This window comes from Stylophora pistillata, chromosome 2, assembly GCF_964205215.1.
Source record: "Stylophora pistillata chromosome 2, jaStyPist1.2, whole genome shotgun sequence".
Taxonomy (NCBI): domain Eukaryota; kingdom Metazoa; phylum Cnidaria; class Anthozoa; order Scleractinia; family Pocilloporidae; genus Stylophora; species Stylophora pistillata.
The window spans coordinates 53,125,451-53,143,886 of NC_142520.1; the positions used below are offsets into that span (position 1 = coordinate 53,125,451).

Sequence of the window (18,436 nt, forward strand, 5' to 3'; positions counted from 1 at the left end):
TGTGTTTATTGTAATTCATTAGGTTTTGTGTTTAGTGAGTCAATTTCTTATGTTTTCCGTGAGGTTCGCTTGCTCAAATGGCCAGTTACAATCAATAATTTCGCTCTCGGCTTATAGCCGATGGTTTTACCTTTTTTTTTGGGCAGCTTGAGTGTAGCGTAAAGACCCTGAAAGTCAGGGTCTCGGCTTATAGCCGAGATCGGCTTATAGGTGAAGAAATACGGTACACTAAATGCAGCTGAACTTTCTATCTGAACATTTATCTTTGTGAACAGTGTCAAGAGGGCCGAAAGCGAGCAGAGGATGGACATTTATTCAATAAAAACAAACCTCTTTCAATGAATACGTACGGCCGGCCCACTGCTTCCGAACAACCGCGGTTAAGATTAGACCTCGTATCAACAACCGGCCCTATGTTTTTCCTCTACCATATCAATAAATGTTTTCTTTATTATTGTGTCGGACAACGACTTCATTCTGAATAGCCGGTACATAAACACATTTTGAAAGCAACATCATGTACACTTGGACTTTGTTTTGATGAAGAGCAACAAAACGCCCCAAGTTTTGCACCATTTATGTTTGTCTCCTGGTGAAATGCGATAAGACTTCAATAGACTTAAAAAAACTTTTCACCAAGCCATCCGTCCAGATCAGAAGAAAAAGAATTTTAAAATTCGTGTATCCATGTCTTTGGATTATGCCCGAAGAAAGCAGAGGTACAAATAATAACATATTTCTCCTTAGTCCAAAATATCATCATCATCAGAAGTATCATTTTCACAGAGCGTACCTGGCCTGAAGTTGAACGTTCTTTTATCAGTGGGGATGTCAATTGCCATGTGTTATTAATATTTTGGTACTCACTCAAAGTCAGTAATGAATCAACTGTCAGTTGTTCGGATGACGTGTCGACATCTTCGGCCTCCTGAGTTCTGAAACTTGTGTCTCGTCTTTTAGAAGCTATAAAGGTAGAAAGACACCTTTTTTTCAATATCAAACCAATCAACAAGCGGATAAAACAACTGATTACTACTCAGGTTTAACACATTTTAAAATGTACGGTGTCCCGACTTTCCCTGACGCTTTATAAGAAACTGAAAGCCGAGTCGTCCCCAAAAACACTTTTTGAAGGATATTCAAAATATTCTCACCACGAACAATGTCCCACATCTTCTCCACAAGAATGTCACACTGTTTCTCCCAGTTGAACTTCTCTTCATAGGAACTCCTCAGTTGCTGAATCTCATGGAGGCGGTCTGATCTTTCCTTCTCTCGGACACCAGCAATTGCCTTTGCCCACTCCTTAGGGTCCTCAGACTCCACAACAAATGATTTGCCTGATGGTACAGTGCACAATGCCTCACCAAATCCTGAGTTGCCACTGACAAGAATGGGAAGACCAGCAGACAAAGCTTCTAATGCTGTCAGGCCGAAACCCTCCGTTCTGGAGGGCATCATGCAGAGATCAACTTCACAAAATAATTCTTTCAATCTTTCTTTACTCTTTACAAACTTCCTCACAGTCAGCTGGCTTTTATCGATTCCACTCTTTAGCAAATTGTCTGCAGCCTCATCCTGTTTACCGTCAGGTGCACCCACGAAGATGAGACAGTAAGATCTGTCTTTCAGTTCAACTATTGCTCTGGCAGAGATATCGTAGCCCTTCAGGCTGAAGTCCTCTGGATCACCACGGCCAAACGTCAGTACCTTGAACTTTTTGCTCTCCTTTGGGCGTTGTTCTACGTCTGAAAATTCAAGGAAAATTCCAGGAGTCAGTGCAAGGATGTCTTCGTGACTCTTGCATAAGCAGAGCTGAGCGGAGAAAGCGTCTGTTAACTTCGGTCCGACTGCTACCACAGCATCTGCCAACTTACACAACTCCACTTCAGTTCTGTTCTTCTCTTCACCTTTACAAATTGCCATAGGATAGTTTTTGTGCATTCCAAGTTCTTCAGGTGCAGTATGCACTACCTGTATCCACCTGCACTGGTGCGATTCTTTAATAAATTGAGCTTGTTTACCAAGCTTTGCTCCATGACCCAGTACTATGTCAATGGCCAGATCTCTCGGTGGGGCACTCAGCCAGTCAAGGGGGTCGGCATAACCCGGGCGTCTTTGTGCCTCTCTCAAGGATACATTGTGACTCGTTGCCATTCTCCTCTCTTCTTCAGAACAGGCAAACTCTGGAACAAGGAGAGCGACGTCCACTTGCGGATGTTTGGCCAACAGAATGGCAAGCTGTCGGTTTATGGTGGACAAGCCTCCCATTGATGAACTCCACTCACTGCCCAGGAGAGTCACCTTCAATGCCGTGTCAGACTTCATTGGGTCAATTTCACTTGCTTCACCGAGTGATCTAGCAGCCACATTTGAAGATAAACCCTGAAGAAAAATACGTCATTTAGCATTAAAACAATTACAGAACATAACATATTATGTGTGTTATGATATAAATATATCAAACAACAAATATATATAAAATACATATATATGAACTGCGGTTATGAAACGTATGTGTGCACGATCCTTCGCAGTAAAGCACTATATAAGCAATAGTGAAAATCAGACCTGAAAAAAAAAATTCAGGCCTGTACGGGATTCGAACCACTGACCTCTGCGATACTAGTGCAGCCCTCTACCAATTGAGCTAACAAGCCAACTGGGAGCAGGCCATCAAATTAATTCGACATAAACCCGTAGATGATAAATCAAACAACAAAAAAATATATATGAAATACATATACGTTTCATAATTGTTGTTTGATTTATCATCTACGGGTTTATGTCGAATTAATTTGATGGCCTGCTCCCAGTTGGCTTGTTAGCTCAATTGGTAGAGCGCTGCACTAGTATCGCAGAGGTCAGTGGTTCGAATCCCGTACAGGCCTGAATTTTTTTTTTTTTTTTTCTTTTCAGGTCTGATTTTCACTATTGTTTAAATAGTGCTTTACTGCGAAGGATCGTGCACATATACGATATAAATATGTGTTGGTCAATACTTAACCGAAGGAAGACAGAAAAGTATAAACTTCAAAAATAATTTCATCGTGATAGAGATTCTCTTACTAATATTTGAAACTGGATATAAACTATTAGGGCTACCTTTCTCAACAATGAACATTTGATTATCACATCAAGTAAAATGGAGGAGAGAACTTCCAAAGATGAATCAGAGGCTAGAAATCTGTACTTGAAAAATCTTTTTCATCGATCATACCTGCTTTCTTCTTTTCAAGAACCATTTCCCCAATCCACAGGGAGGAAGTACTTTATCATCGATGTTTCTTTTACATATTTCCGCTCGGCCTTCATTTGCATCAATGAGGTGGAAGCAGTCCTCGTGGGTGCACGTGGTTTTCACGTGGTCTGAGCATGCACGACTTGGTTCTTCTGCCTCTTGGTGGCAGTAAGGACATGCAACACACAGCCTATACTGTAGTCCCCTCAGGTACGGCATCTCTTGTGACAAATTATGAAGGGTGTCTTCAAGAAATTCACGAACGACACTTGCTAGTTCGGCGGAGTTCTGTCCTACAACCTGATGACTCTGTGTTCTTTGTCTCAAGATTACCTTCACAAATCCTGTTTTGCATATCAGAACAAAATCATGAATATCTTTGCCAATGATGAACCATGCTCCATTTTGGTACAGGGTAGGTTGATGCGTGGGCCATGTCTTTGAACACCAACGAATGGATCGTGAGACAAGTTGTAAGAAGAGACCATGAGGAACGAAGCCATGGACAAACAGGAGATACAATGGACAGGGATCTGTTGACGACGGTTTCGTCTTACAGAGTTTATCAGGTGATGACTTCAGCTGAGCTGGTACAAAGTACTTTACGTCAGTTGGGGAAACTGAGAACTTAGCAATCAAACCAAATCGCTCCATCATGTCTAAGATGTCTTCTTTGATGATTCCTTGTCCAATAAAGCTGGAGAACACATGATCAACATGTTCCATGCTGAGGATGCCACTTCCTTCAAGTTCTTGCCAGTACTTAGCATATAGGGCATTCTAGAAAATGTAGGTGGAACAATACCACAATTCTGGATAAGGAAAGGCCACGTAATGTTCCTTTTGAATGTTTCCCACGTACATTTATAAGAAATAAAAGTTTATTTCCATTAATACACTGAAATGGTCGGCTATGAAACCCCTAGTAGGCAAATTTGTATCTTGGGTTGCTCAGAGGTGAATACGCCCACTAGCACACGCAAAAAGAACTACTCAATTGTGTGAATACAATTATTGTGAGCAGTAGCAACTTAATGTGAGTCTCTAATTGTAAATAAAAAGGCTAAATCAATAAATGGCCTGACAAGCTGCAAAAAGTACGTAAAATAGTGTGGGGTCAACAAATCATATGATTATAACAATAAACAATAAAAGACACATGTTTACAGGTGGTATCCAGTCGTTTCGTAACCATGCCGGATCTTTCGTGCCTACACGATTCGTACCTAGGCTCAGACATTTCGTACCCACTTTCGATCAGTTGGTCCCCAATCCTCTGGTCGATTCCTACCCAACAAATTATAACACATTGCCGCAACCATCGGTAGCCTAAAACCAGAAGCTAAGACGGAGCCTTCACAGCAGTTCGTCGGTTACATCGAGGAAAACTGGATTCGCAGTACATTTTAGCCCCTAAAGTACTCGGGCGTATTTATGCAATCAATCAGATCAAACAATGACATTACGGCTGACATCAGAAGAGCCGCTGGTCGATGCCGTCTACCCCTCTACATGTTCTCTATAGCTTTTGAAATAAGTGCCCATTTCTTCGAAGAATCATCCTGCTTAGTTTCCTGTTGTTCTAATTTATTGAACAACACTTTCCAAGTAAGCTAGTCTTTCTAAAATGAAAATAGTTTTTCTACCTGTTTATTGAAAGGTGGAATGGTTATCAGCTGCTTGAACAGATCAATCAGCCATTGAGCCTTCAGTACAACTGTACTGCGGTGCTTGATTATCATTCCCAGGCCATGGTAAAAACTAATCATGGAGTCAAACTCTTTTGCATCTTCCATGAAACAATCTTTCCTTGCGTAGTGCTCAAGTTGTTGCAGATTTCTGTGATAAATCTGTTTAGCGACCAAAGCTTCAATCACTTTTTCAAATAGAAACCACCTACAAAGCAACAGAATACCTATAATGCATTATGGCATAAAATTGGGTCTTAAATTCAGTCAGACATGCATGTGTTTAAAGTCCTCAAGTGTTTACATGTATTGCCTCGATCATACTATCTTCAACTTTCAACTACAACAGACATGATTATTTCTTGCAACATACAAAGTCAATTCCAAGAACTGTGCCTACTCAAATATCAATCACATCTTCTTATCTTTTAGAATTATAACATTGTCGTAATGACACAAATTTAAATTTTGTTTGTCTGCACTGAAGCAACTGCTGTGCATTTGTACAATCTATAGTTTTGCAAATTTTGATGTATCCACAATTTAATCCAGTGGTGGAAGGATATTTTTTATTACTTACCTGCACATAAAATTAGGCTAAATACACTGCGTACCATTTAAAATCTTTATCATGGCTGATTTGAGGGAAAAAATCGATTTTGAAGTGCATGAAACTGTGTTTTTTACTTACCTCACTGGTATCTTCTCTCCCATATAAGGCTCTTGCTTCAACACCTTCAGGATTGTGTTCTGTAATTCATTTATACCATCTACTTTTCCTTCTTGCTCTGCAGGATATATTTAGAAAAGGAATTCAAAGCATAATACAACACAGAAACATGCGCTTACAATGAGCATAGTATGATAGCATAATTTTATACTTGTATAATTGCAGAGATTTTACAGCTGACAACTTAGCTAAGATGACAATCTCTATAAAACCCCACATTTCAGCTCTTCTGTTCCCTATAATTATTCCATACTCTGAAATTAATGGCTCCATCTCCAAAAATTAATTGGACTCTATATGATGCTGCTAGTATATTCAGAATATAGAGTAGCTGAAAGCTTAAAGCAGAGTGCAGGTTATTAAAAAAAACAACAACAACAAACAACTCTGACTTTTTTCCACTACAATCAAGTCCTAACTCATTCCACCATAGTAATATCTTTTAATCCCTCTACAACTTCCACTAGAAAAATTGTTCTGTCTCTCTATCTACTTGCAATTCAAACTCTAACTTTTTTCCACTATAATTAAGTCCTAACTCATTCCACCATAGTAATATCATTTAATCCCTCTACAACTTCCACTAGAATGTTCTGTCTCTCTATCTACTTGCAATTCAAATTATAATGAAGCACAACACACTGCCTGCTGCTGGATAACATGTAACAATGTAAGTCAGATAATAATTACTGTATGCTCAATGCTTGTCAACCATCTCCGAATATTGGGCTTTTGGTTACAAAAATTGCTACAAATCAAGTGTTCTTGAAATTCACCCAAACATAAGCTTTCATACAATTATAAAGTCAACAATTACTGCAAGTAACCTATGGTTATGGATACAAAATGAAATCATTTATCTTACCTGTTTTATCATTCGGGACAGTGCCTGGTCCAATACTATATATTGGACTGGCAATGGAGCATTTTGATTGGTTGATTTTAGTTATTGGCCCTCTGACTGCCCGAGTCGTGTAATAAAATCATTTATCTTACCTGTTTTATCTTTTCCAATCTGCTTTCCAATCTTTTGGATAAATTTTTTCATCAAATTAGGACTCTGAGTGTTGTCAATGCAGAATAAGGGTTTGACCACATGCTTCTCATATTCCATACCAGAAATTCTCTTCTGAATTTGTTTCTTTATTACTGCAATGTCTTCAACTGGTTTGTCAGCATGTGTGCCAACAATGAACACTGGGGGACGGAGGTAGGGCAGCTTGTGTTGTGCTTCATCATCTGTGTCATTGGTTGCCAGGGCAACACTATGTACTGTAGCCAGCCATGACAGCAAATTCTCCATGTTTGTTTCATTGTTAGGATTTTCCAACTTCACATCATTACACCCTTGCCTCATACTGGGCTCAGCTGGGGCATCCAGAGGCTTGCTGAGATTGTGCACCAATATGTACAGTGCCCGCTGTGATAGGAAGATAGGATGGCTGGCATAGTACAAGTGCTGCCCTGCAAAGTCCCAAACATCCATTGTAACATAGGATTCTTCTGTGAGTAAGGCACTTTTGATGGATTTGCCTTCGGCATACTTTAACCATTGATTAACATGCTTCACAGTATCAGAAGGTTGAGAAACATCAATCTTCACATCAGGCTCAGCTTGCATGTTTTCATCTTTACATTCAGTAGAATGTTCATTGCCATTGTTTGGCAGAATATCTGTGAAACCTTCATCCTCCTCAACCTGAATGGAGAATTAAATGAAACATTATGGTCACTTAAGTGTATATAATTATGTAATCAAACTTGACATTATGGACAGGTTGCTAAATGATAAAACATTATGATCACCTCAGTCTAGAATAATTCTAAGGGGGCAAGTTTCTAATAAACTGTTGGACTGCTTTAGTGAGAGGGGTATAACAAGATAACTTGGTTTACCGACTGAGTTGAACTTATAAATTGGCTACTGTAAAGAGTTCTGAAACCGACATCTCAAGTGTAAGAGCCCTTAGATAGAGATAAACTTAGATTAAGACATAGAAGAACAAATCCTCCCACCCTGGAGCTAGTCAACTCAGACGAAGAAGTGTTTGAGATGCAATGAATATATGAAGATCATATATTTTTTAACTGCGGTATTACAAACGTATGATGCACGATCCTCGCAGTAGATAGCGCTATTTAAGCAATAGCGAAAATCAGACCTGAAAAAAATCAGGCCTGTACGGGACTCAAACCACTGACCTCTGCAATACTAGTGCAGCGCTCTAAATAGCACTATCTTAACTGCGAGGATCGTGCATCATACGTATGTAATACCGCAGTTCAAAAAAAATATATGATCTTCATATATTCATTGTATCTCATTTATCACTTTCACGGGTTTATTACGAATCAACTTAACGGCCTGCTCACAGTTGGCTTGTTAGCTCAATTGGTAGAGCGCTGCACTAGTATCGCAGAGGTCAGTGGTTCGAGTCCTGTACAGGCCTGATTTTTTTCAGGTCTGATTTTCACTATTGCTTAAATAGCGCTATCTTCTGCGAGGATCGTGCATCATACGGAAGAAATGTTTGTTGACACTGAAGTTACATATTAAGCATTAGCATATATAACATACATTCATTGAGGCTCCTCTGTGAGGATTTTATAGCCAAAATGTAACAAAAGTTATCAAAAAATTATATCAGAGAATAAAAAATAATCACGACTGAAAATTTAAAATTTTAGGTGATTGGAGAAAAAAATCTCAAATTTCCTTTCAAGTTGACTGAAGATGCCACTGAAAAAGCAATTCACAAATGGAAAAATCAAAAGATGCCCCATCATTTTTATGGTAAAAGTTTTGCATGTACGCTTTCATTTAAGATGTTTAAATAAAAATTACTTGTAGATCTTTAATTCTTTTCTAGACTCATCTAAACACTTGTGAAAACATCCAAAGAAACAGACTCTTTCAGGCACATGCTGGATGTAAGAAATTTAAAATTTTTCATAAAGAAAAGAATTTTGAAAAATATCAAGTTTAAATCTTACTCATTCCCTTAAAAAAATATTTTCTCATGAGGCTACTTTGCACTCCCTTCTCTTCTTCCTTCCTTTCTTCCTTCCTAAAACAAAAAGAGTTCTACAGACATAGGACTGGTGTAAAATTCTCAACACTTTACAAAACTCTCAAACCTGCTTTGACTTGAAAATATCTCCAACTTCATCTTTTAATTTCAGTTTTCCTCCATCAATTGTATCTTCCTTTAAAATTGTCTTTCGAGAAATATCTGCTCCACACATTCTGTCTGCCACAATCTTTGCTACATCTTTTGAAGATTCCAATAGTCCTGGCTTACTCTCCCTGGTCAACTGCCAGTTCTTGACAGCTTGGTCAACATCAATTTCACATTTTGAAGGATCCACTTCAATCCCCTCAGTACTCTGTTCTTTAGGGTCAAATGGGAGGCCTAAAAGACTCTTCTTCAGACTGGTTTTACCAGCGCGATCCTGACCAACCAGTATAAGACGCCCACGGTAAACTTTTACATATCCATCTTTTAAAGCCTCTTCATAAGCCGACTGTGCTTTGCTTTCTTTTGCTCTTTTAGAGTCTAATTTAAAAAAAAAAAAAGTTGTCATGATTGAGCCAAAGGAAAAAGTCTAATCAGAGGAAGTTGTAATTTATTTTTATAAATAAGAAACCTAAACAAACAGCAATTTTTGTTTTAATAAGTTATAAAACAATCTGAAACAAGCTTAGAAGTAGGTAAGTAAATTTAATGATATGTCTACTAGGTATAAATTTAAAAACTATGATTGTATAGATACATAGAAAAGTCATTGCATTGCTGGGTTTGGTAAACATAAACACAATGACTATTTTAAACTAACTCAAAGAAATGAAACAGTAAAGAGTTTGATTAAAATGTGAGTGATCAAACTAAACAAAGGCAATAACTGATGTCAATTCTGCCAAATGGTGTTTGGAAAACAGAAAGAAAAATCACATATTCCCAAAACGTAACAATTGATACATTCTAAAATATTACAAGGCCAGCATAAATTATGGTGTAACAATTATCAAAATTACTCCTGACCAGACAAGACAAAAGTTTTATTCCCAATAACCTAAACTCTCGTTTTAAAATCATATCAGTCCATAAATTCTGTATGATATAAGCTAAATGTTGTTGTACACTTAATAACTTCCAATAAGATAAAGCAAAAATTACAGTCACAACTATTCCCAGATGAGAAATGATTTGTAATAACCTTAATCTCCCTTAATTAAAATCAAATACATATAAAGTACAAATTACAACCGCAATTCCTACAACTGTGAAATGATTTGCAATAAACTTCTTAAATTCCAATCAACTAGAAAGCAAAAATTACAACTTACAATAATCCCTTACTGTAAAATGATTTGTAATAAACTTTATCCCTCCTCAATTCCCTATCAAATTATAGTACACTGTAGTTCAACTTAAATTTCAATGTCAGCCAAGTTGTTAAAATAAACCTTTCAAAATATAACCAAACCTTCCAGTACAAATGTCATGTATTTCTAAAGTGATGCAAACTTTGTTCAATCATACAGTACAACTGTAAAAGCATTACTTCATATTCTTCTCAAGCTTTATTATGAAACTATTGTCAGCTGCCTGTAATTATCAGTAACAAGCAGCATAACCACTTGCAAGTCAACCATTAGAACCAATTTAGTAAATAATGCACATGTCACAACATTAATGTGAAGAGGAATTTCCTTTACTCACCTGGGACATCTGAATCTACTTTGTGAATCTTATCCTTTAGCTCCATAACACTTCTCATTCCTTCAACTGTAAAAGGATTCCCTCTCACATACAAATATTCTAGTTTCTTCAGTTGTTTTATACCTGGACTCAACACAGTCAACTCGTTCTGACTCAGCCCCAGTCTCTCCAGCTCCACCATCTCCCCAATAGCATCAGGGATGCTGGTTAGATTGTTATGTGAGATGTACAGCACTCTGAGTTTCTTCAGCTGTTTTATAGCAGGACTCAACACAGTCAACTTGTTGCCACTCAGCCCCAGTCTCTCCAGCTCCACCATCTCCCCAATAGCATCAGGGATGGTGGTTAGTTTGTTAGATGAGATGTGCAGCTTTCTGAGTTTCTTCAGCTGTTTTATAGCTGGACTCAACACAGTCAACTGGTTGAAACTCAGCCCCAGTCTCTCCAGCTCCACCATCTCCCAAATACCATCAGGGATGGTGGTTAGTTTGTTACGTGAGATGTCCAGCACTCTGAGTTTTTTCAGCTGAGTCAAACTTGTAGGGAATATGGACAGCTGGTTACTTCTAACATCAAGTACCGTAAGATTGTTTAGCTTTCCGAGATTTTCAGGTATTGTTGTAAGTTTATTCCGTGACAGGTAAAGTTCCTCCAACTCAGTCAATTCAAACAAAGCTGCAGGCAATTCATGCAAACTTTCCCCAATGAGATCTAAACTCTTTCTGCTCATCTTTCCTCTTAACTCTTCTTTAGAAAGAAATTCCATTTCATTCATGGGAAACTGTCACAACAAAAATAAAAGCTGTCATTAAAGGTGAGTAACTTAAACTAACTTGCTTTGGCATTATAACCATTGAACCAAAAATGGAAAAAATGAGGTTTATAATTTACCTTCTACTAAACCAAAGTAATGAGTTATATTTTATTCCTCTAAGTACAATATTTGGAAGCCATCCACCCTTCAGTGTTCTTTTAAACACTCTGAGTAAACACTGCTTATTTGTAAAAAGCTCTAGTTATTTATTTTCATGTCAGACATTTTGACTTTACTCTCACTGTATAATTTTTTTTGTCAAAAATAAACAACTGCTTGCGTTATACATGTTAACAACAAGGCTATTACGAACAAGAAAATACTTGAATTTTAAAACAGAGTTCTCCCGACTCTTTAAAAACAACATGAAGATTACCTTTATTGTAAAGGTTAATATCTAACAGGAAAGAAATCATTAGTGCAAATCTATGGTTGGTTATGTTTTGATGTGATAACCTTAAACAGTTGTAATATAAACCAAAACATGAATGATTTCCAAGCTGAAAATATTCAAACCAAGTGGCTATTTCCAGACATGTTATTTCATTTTATCCTCTGTAAGTTGTTTTCATTTGCAATTGACACAGAAAATTACAAAGAAGATGGTTTCTTTTTTTTTAAGAGTTTGTCACCCAGTAAGATGCTTTTGAGACAACAATTTTCAATTTATGATACATCTTGCATGAGATCTAGGTCAGCAACAGTTGTCGTACACATTCTGTCGTGTAATGATGTGGTTGATGCAATAAACAATTTAATTGAAAAAAGTAACGAAAACTGATAATAATTTTTCGTTTATGTTTAAAGAATAACTAAAAATGGGAACCAGCTTCACAAAGGTACATGATGAACTTGCTTGGAAGCCTCTTAGTTTGAGGAGAGAACTACATACATTAAGCCAATTTTACAAAATAGCCAAGAATCTTGCTCCACATTATTCAACTTAGCTATTCCCTAAACTGTCAAGTGGATATGCATATTTTTGTCTTAAATCAAAAGAAAACTTCACTCAATTTCCTTGTAGAGTTCTACATTTCAAAAGTCTTTTTTTTCCATCCATTATCACTGGCTAGAATTGTCTGGACCTAGTTGTCCCAATCTCTGTATCTCTTCCCACTTTGAGATCAAACCTGGTAAATTCTCTTTCTGAATACTGACACTAAGTTATATGATTGTTCTGTTACATGGCATGCATCTGTTGATCACACCTACCTCAGACTGGGTTCCTATTTTCTTTGAGAATATCTCTTGAAAATTAATAGCTGTGCATCACCTATGTATTTCCCAGTGCAGTTTTGAATCTGAAGTAGTGAAATACTCTTTCTTGTTTTTCTAAGGTACACTGAGCTCAACGTGATGTCCTAATTCTACCTCTGCTACAAACATTCTAGGTGAAGCATGGTCACTGAGCAGTGATGCATCAGGAAACTAAATTTGTATTGTATGGTATTCAGTCTGTAAATTACAATGTCAACTGTGGTTTTTTTCACAAAGTACAAAGTTTGATAATTAATACTAATGGCTTCTCAGAGGCCATTATTTGATTGTTTAAATAATAAACCCCTCTAGCTTTGTAGGTTTAACACATTGTTATTGCCAATGAAGGGTTGTTTGTGTGTCTGTTTGTCTGTGTCCCTGAATAAATTGGATAAAACTTGTAATATTGTAATCCCCTCCTTAGGCCTAGGTGATTTTGGGGAAAACAATGAAAAATGTGCTTAAATAATAAAAAAAAAATAATAAATTCAACATTCACTGGAAATATTTCATTTACCATGTCAAGTATACACACTTTAGTATGTTGATTGAAAGCTCTCAACCAAACAGGTTTTTCATAGTATGTCCAAAGTATAATAATCAAACTTATTGAATACAAACGGGGAAGCGTTTGTTGCTTTCGCAAACAAGAAACGTACAACAGGCCAAATACTGAAATCAAAATTTTTTGGCTTGAAATGCACATTCAAGTATGCTGTAGTTTCTACATCTTACCAAAAAAGCTTGTTAATGAATAAAAAATGAGTGAGTTCGAAAGTTTCTAAGAATTTGACTTGTACTTTTTCACTTGTCAATTACCGAAGCAGAAAGCGAGCAAGTATCAAATACGTGACATAATTAACTGCCTGTAGATCATATAATCATGCCTACACTTGGTTACTTAACAGACCTTGGCGGTTTCGAGTACATTTCTAACTTCTATCAGTTAAAATTAAAATGAAGTACAATCCAGGGAACCATGGAAAAATTTTGCTATCAGTTTAAACACTCTCATTACTTGTTGTGAATACTAATCGATGCTTAACAACTACTAGACAGATAACGATTAGAGCTAATTGACGTCAACACGATCAGAAACAGTTTCTCTGGTGCATTCCAGTTCCAATAATATCCCGTTAAAAACGCTATCATCACTTAAAATCACTGTTTTCCTCTTGTTGTTGCTTGGAGTTTCTACTTGAACTCGTCTGTTACAGAACATTGACTGATTCCTGCAAGATCGTATGACGAAAGTGCTCTGCATTTGACGAGCGTCGTTAAAGTACGAACAATGGATCAGAACCCAGCAAACTTAGAATACAAAGGGAAAGAAAGAGTATTGGAGATACCAGAGAATTAGATTAATCTTACGGGAAATGACGGCAAAAACACTTGAGGGGAAATATTACTTCAGTTCGATCGGGCGGAGAGTCAGAGTTCATTCTCAGCTGAATTATCTTTGTTCGCGTTTCAGGAGTCTAGCGAGGCTACAGTTTACACAAATGGGCTAAATTCATAACTGTGTTGAACATAATACTTACTTCTCAGCAAAGTGAACAAGAACTGCGGCGGCGAATTATGACGAAATCAAAGAGAGATTGTGAACAATCTAGCTGTTCGGCTACAAGTAGACACTCCCTGATTGACAACTTAGGTTTGATTTACATCACAATGCTTCTCACATGTCACGCGACCAGGTAGACTACTACAGGGGATGGGGGAGTGCTTGTCTCTTCGCTTCGTCGGCGGACTAGTATAGTGAAGTAGTTAATTGATGTTTCAGAAGGTATCAAAGTAACACTTGATGAATGGAAACTGATCGATCTTAAAAAGTGATAAAAACTTATCCGATCGTTTGCATTTCACCTCAACAAAGGGATGTTGGGTGTGTTCTGCGGAAAAAATGGCAAGAAAACGTGACTGAAAGTTTGGAACTGTTAGACTGAACCAGAGAAAAGACAAAACACAGCAAGTGAGGTAGGTTTACATTTATCTTGAGCCTTAACAAAGACATTCGTCGATATAAGTTTACGATATTACGACTCTTCAACATTCTCCCATACATTTCTTTATATTTCGAATAAACGACCAGACACGCCGCTTCATCATCGTTTCATCATCATCGTTTATTCATAATAAAGCAGGTGTAGGGATAGGCAAGACATTACGTCTTGATGTGGACCTGCACCAATTAAATTATCAATTAATAAAAACCTAAATAGTGAATAAATCGAGAATGGGTATGTAAATAATGACCGTGAGTTGAAAGAAATATTAATAACGATACAGAGTAAATATTAAAAGTATCTAAAGTCAACAGTTTTGTTGGAAACACTACAGGAAGCTTGTGTGAGCCCCGGCTGTGATTTAATCAGCTCGGTTACTCTTGGTAATCTTAGATACTTTTTTATGGTAGAGATAAAAACTCGAGTGGGTTTTACTGCATAGTCCACCTTTAATGCTAGGGACAGTAGTGTCATGAAGAAGCTTTAGTAGAGTAGTATTTACTGATGCAAGACCTTTTGGTGCCCGTGCCCTTCAACGTCCGCGACCATTTAGAAAGGCCACTGGGCTGTTTACCTCGATCTGTTGGCTGGGGAAGATGACTGATTACCGAGGGAGAGAGGGTGAGAAGCTCTTTATTACTCCACCAGGACAAGGAAGAGAGATCCAAGAATCGTTTCTTTCATTTTCCAATGTTTTCAAGAGGTAAAAATGATTACAATGGTCTTAGCGACTCATTTCTACAGAAACGAATCCTATACTTTTCAGTCTTTTCTTTATTTCATTTACATGAATCAAGTTTATTCCCTTAAGGTACGCATGATAAGAAAAACACATAATAAGAAACCATCGAAATTTCCTTCAAGAATCAGGCTATAAAACAAAGGACTACGGGTTCGAGAATCACTGACTGTCACGAGTGGAAATCAACAAGGAACAATATGATGGTTTGTGGAAACCTACTTGTCGCCCAAAACTTAGATAGACAGATAGATCGCTTAGTGAGTAATACTTTGCAGTCGTAAAACTGAATTGCGTATTTTACAGCCAACATTGGTTAAAATATAAAGCTAAATAAAATCATATAAATGTAAATGCCTAATATAATAAATAAATCTAGAATAGGTATGAATATCTAAAATTAAAGTCGACTTTCTTTGAAACTTTAGGAGCCATTGTGCGCACCCTGGGACATAGCATAAAAGAAAGAGCGTCGAAAACGTATGCGCGAACGTGGCAAATTATATATCTCTCGACGCCTTAAATTAGAACTACATTTTTTCCTTGATGGCAGAAGATGGTATAACTTCTGTTTGGGATTGTTAACAATGGAATCGAAGAAATGACAACAGAGTTCTATGTGTCTATCATACAACGTAAGCAGGCCCAGACTGTCAAGGCTTTCCCAATATGACATTTCAGGTAAAATTATAGCTCATCTTAATGTGCGAAGCATTTTGCACAAGATGAATCATGTTCGACTATTATTTAGTGACAAGAAATTCGACATTTTTAATTTTTCTGAACATGCCTTAGCCCATCTATAAAGGATTCTGACAGAAGTAGATATTACTGGCTATTCAGTACTGAGAAATGACCCAACGGTTAAAAGAGGCGGCGGCACGGCAATTTACGTACGCAATGGGATTCCCTACAAACTTAGAACGGATTTGACTACTGAAAATATTGAAACATAATGGATTGAAGTACATCGACTCAAGTGCAAGAAATTGTTTATTGCCTGTGTATATAGGCCACCTGACGTCTGTTCTGAGACATTCTTCGATGCACTAAATGACTCACTCACTCTCGAAACTGCCAGCGGGATCGGAAATTGTCGTTTTGGGGGATTTCAATATCGACTATTTAGCTGTAAAAGACGACTCTGCAGACGTGTAGCTTGTAATACGAGATCTGGACGCACTGCAACACGTTTGAACCTAAGTTAAGTTAATACTTTGCTTAACGCAACACACGTATTCATTGGTGTAAGTATTCTAGGATCTCAAAGTTATTTCTTTCGTTGTGTTATTTTTAAAAGCTTATAATATAATTTTGAGAAAGTTGAGTGACAATATTTCCACGTCGGAAAGAATCAGTAAAATGTGGTTCTCGGCTATTTACCACCCAATCTACCAAGAACTCGCACTATTATATTGTTGAATAACTATGTTGTTTTGATCTTAAATACGTTATCAATTAAAATTCCAGTGTTTTTTACGTTACGTTATAGAGACGAAAGACTCAATCCCATGATCGAAAATAAGAATATCAAACATCATGATGCTTAGATATCTACCAATAATTTGCGCAAAGTAAATAGGACTAGGGAAAAAGGTAAGTGTCGAACGCCATCGTAAGAGCTTTCCGTCGTCACTGCTTAAAGTCCCTATAGTGTAGATGTTTAGTGTACATTTTTGTTCAGTGTACAGTATGTAAAAATAAATGCCACGCCTATAAGGCTGATATCTAAATAAACCTTAGGCTGGAGTTAAGTAAATAAATACGTTAATTAGATTGAACATGACGCTGACGGTTTTAAATCATATTTTAATCGAATTGAAATCATCCATTCACAATAAGGCGAATTAGAAACTCCCTAAAAAACTCTAATACGGAATGATGAATAACCTCGAAAAAAATGATAGGAATAATAATGACCTTTATTAGTATACTTCCACATAGTGGCTCTTCGCTACTAATATAAAAACTAACTATATGCATAATACTCACAATAAATCAAAATTGATAAAATAGTGAATAATAAAAACTATACTAGATTAGTTAACACAAAACCCGCACACGTGTTCTGTACTCTTTGAAGGCGTTTGGTCTGGTACTCTGGGAGAGGACTAAACACAACGTTGCAATAATTCAGTTTAGAGAGTATAAGACTTTCCACCAGTAGTTTTCTTATGTGGTATGGTGCGAAGTTTTTTAGTTTCCGTAGTACTGCTAAAGCACCGTAACACGATGACAACAGATTCGTTATGTGTTCTTGCCATGTTAGTTCTTGATCCAGATAAACTCCCAAAAGTGTCATCGCAGTATACATCTGCAGAAAAACCATTTAAAGAGTGTGCGCGCGCCAATTGTCTTGTAGAGGGAAGCATCCATTTTGTTTTTTCTGAATTCAACGCCAGATTGGACGATTCAGAGTAACTGCTCAGGCCTCTTATTGTCTGATTAGCATCCTTTATGCACGCCTCTATTTCATGCGGCTTCGAGTGGTGAAGCAACGTGGTATCATCCCCATATTGAAAGCATTTACAACTTAACTTTTTCTGGAGGTCTGCTACATAGATATTGAAAATTAACGGTCCTAAGATCGATCCTTGAGGGACGCCGAAGCACGTTTCTAACCGCTGAAAAACCTTGTCATCTATCATTACATACTGTTGCCTGCCCGTAAGATAGGAGGTAATCCAGGTTAGAAAATCCTTTGAAAGACCCATTGAGTGCATTTTATAAATAACTGACTTGAAGTTCACAATGTCAAAAGCTTTCGAGTAATCTGCGAGAATCATGAGAGTTATTTTGCCGCGACGCATTGCACGTGTAATATCGTCTCTAATCTCCAGTAATTTCGTGGCCGCTGAGTGATTCTTTCTAAATCCTGTGATGTTTTCACCAAAAAGTGCTCTTTCTTCAATAAGTCCAATTGTCTGATGGGCTACCAGCCTTTCAAAGATTTTGGACAGGGCTGGGAGGATGGATACAGGTCGATAGTCATGTTTAGCCATTGGTTGATCTATCTTTGGTATTGGTGAGATTCGCGCCACCTTCCAGTCAATAGGGAAATAACTATTTCTGACACAGCAGTTAATTGTATGTGTGAGGGGACCTGCTAAAAGCTCCGCAACTGGTTTCAAAAACTTCACTGGGATATTATCTGGAGCTGTTGAACGGTCCGTTCTTAGTAATTTGATCTCGCGTAAGACCTCTACATGGGTTACCTCGCGTAGCTTGAAAGGGACG

General features: G+C 37.4%; 2 protein-coding genes across 3 annotated transcripts in view; both read right to left on the minus strand.

Annotated features, from left to right (window-relative positions):
* The window catches only part of LOC148740317 (uncharacterized), a 65,169-nt gene extending 50,972 nt beyond the window's left edge, over positions 1 to 14,197 (minus strand). Inside the window, exons 1-9 of the mRNA XM_088750426.1 lie at positions 13,996 to 14,197; positions 10,384 to 11,164; positions 8,798 to 9,216; positions 6,656 to 7,358; positions 5,621 to 5,717; positions 4,888 to 5,137; positions 3,221 to 4,021; positions 1,155 to 2,385; positions 868 to 963 (exon numbers count right to left, since the gene is read on the minus strand). Coding sequence (XP_088606552.1) covers positions 868 to 963; positions 1,155 to 2,385; positions 3,221 to 4,021; positions 4,888 to 5,137; positions 5,621 to 5,717; positions 6,656 to 7,358; positions 8,798 to 9,216; positions 10,384 to 11,158 — 4,372 coding nt within the window. The 5' untranslated portion in view covers positions 11,159 to 11,164; positions 13,996 to 14,197. The remainder of the gene's footprint in view (positions 1 to 867; positions 964 to 1,154; positions 2,386 to 3,220; positions 4,022 to 4,887; positions 5,138 to 5,620; positions 5,718 to 6,655; positions 7,359 to 8,797; positions 9,217 to 10,383; positions 11,165 to 13,995) is intronic.
* LOC148740315 (uncharacterized) overlaps positions 1 to 18,436 on the minus strand; it is an 87,649-nt gene that overhangs the window by 63,288 nt on the left and 5,925 nt on the right. The gene's annotated exons all lie outside the window — the stretch shown is intronic.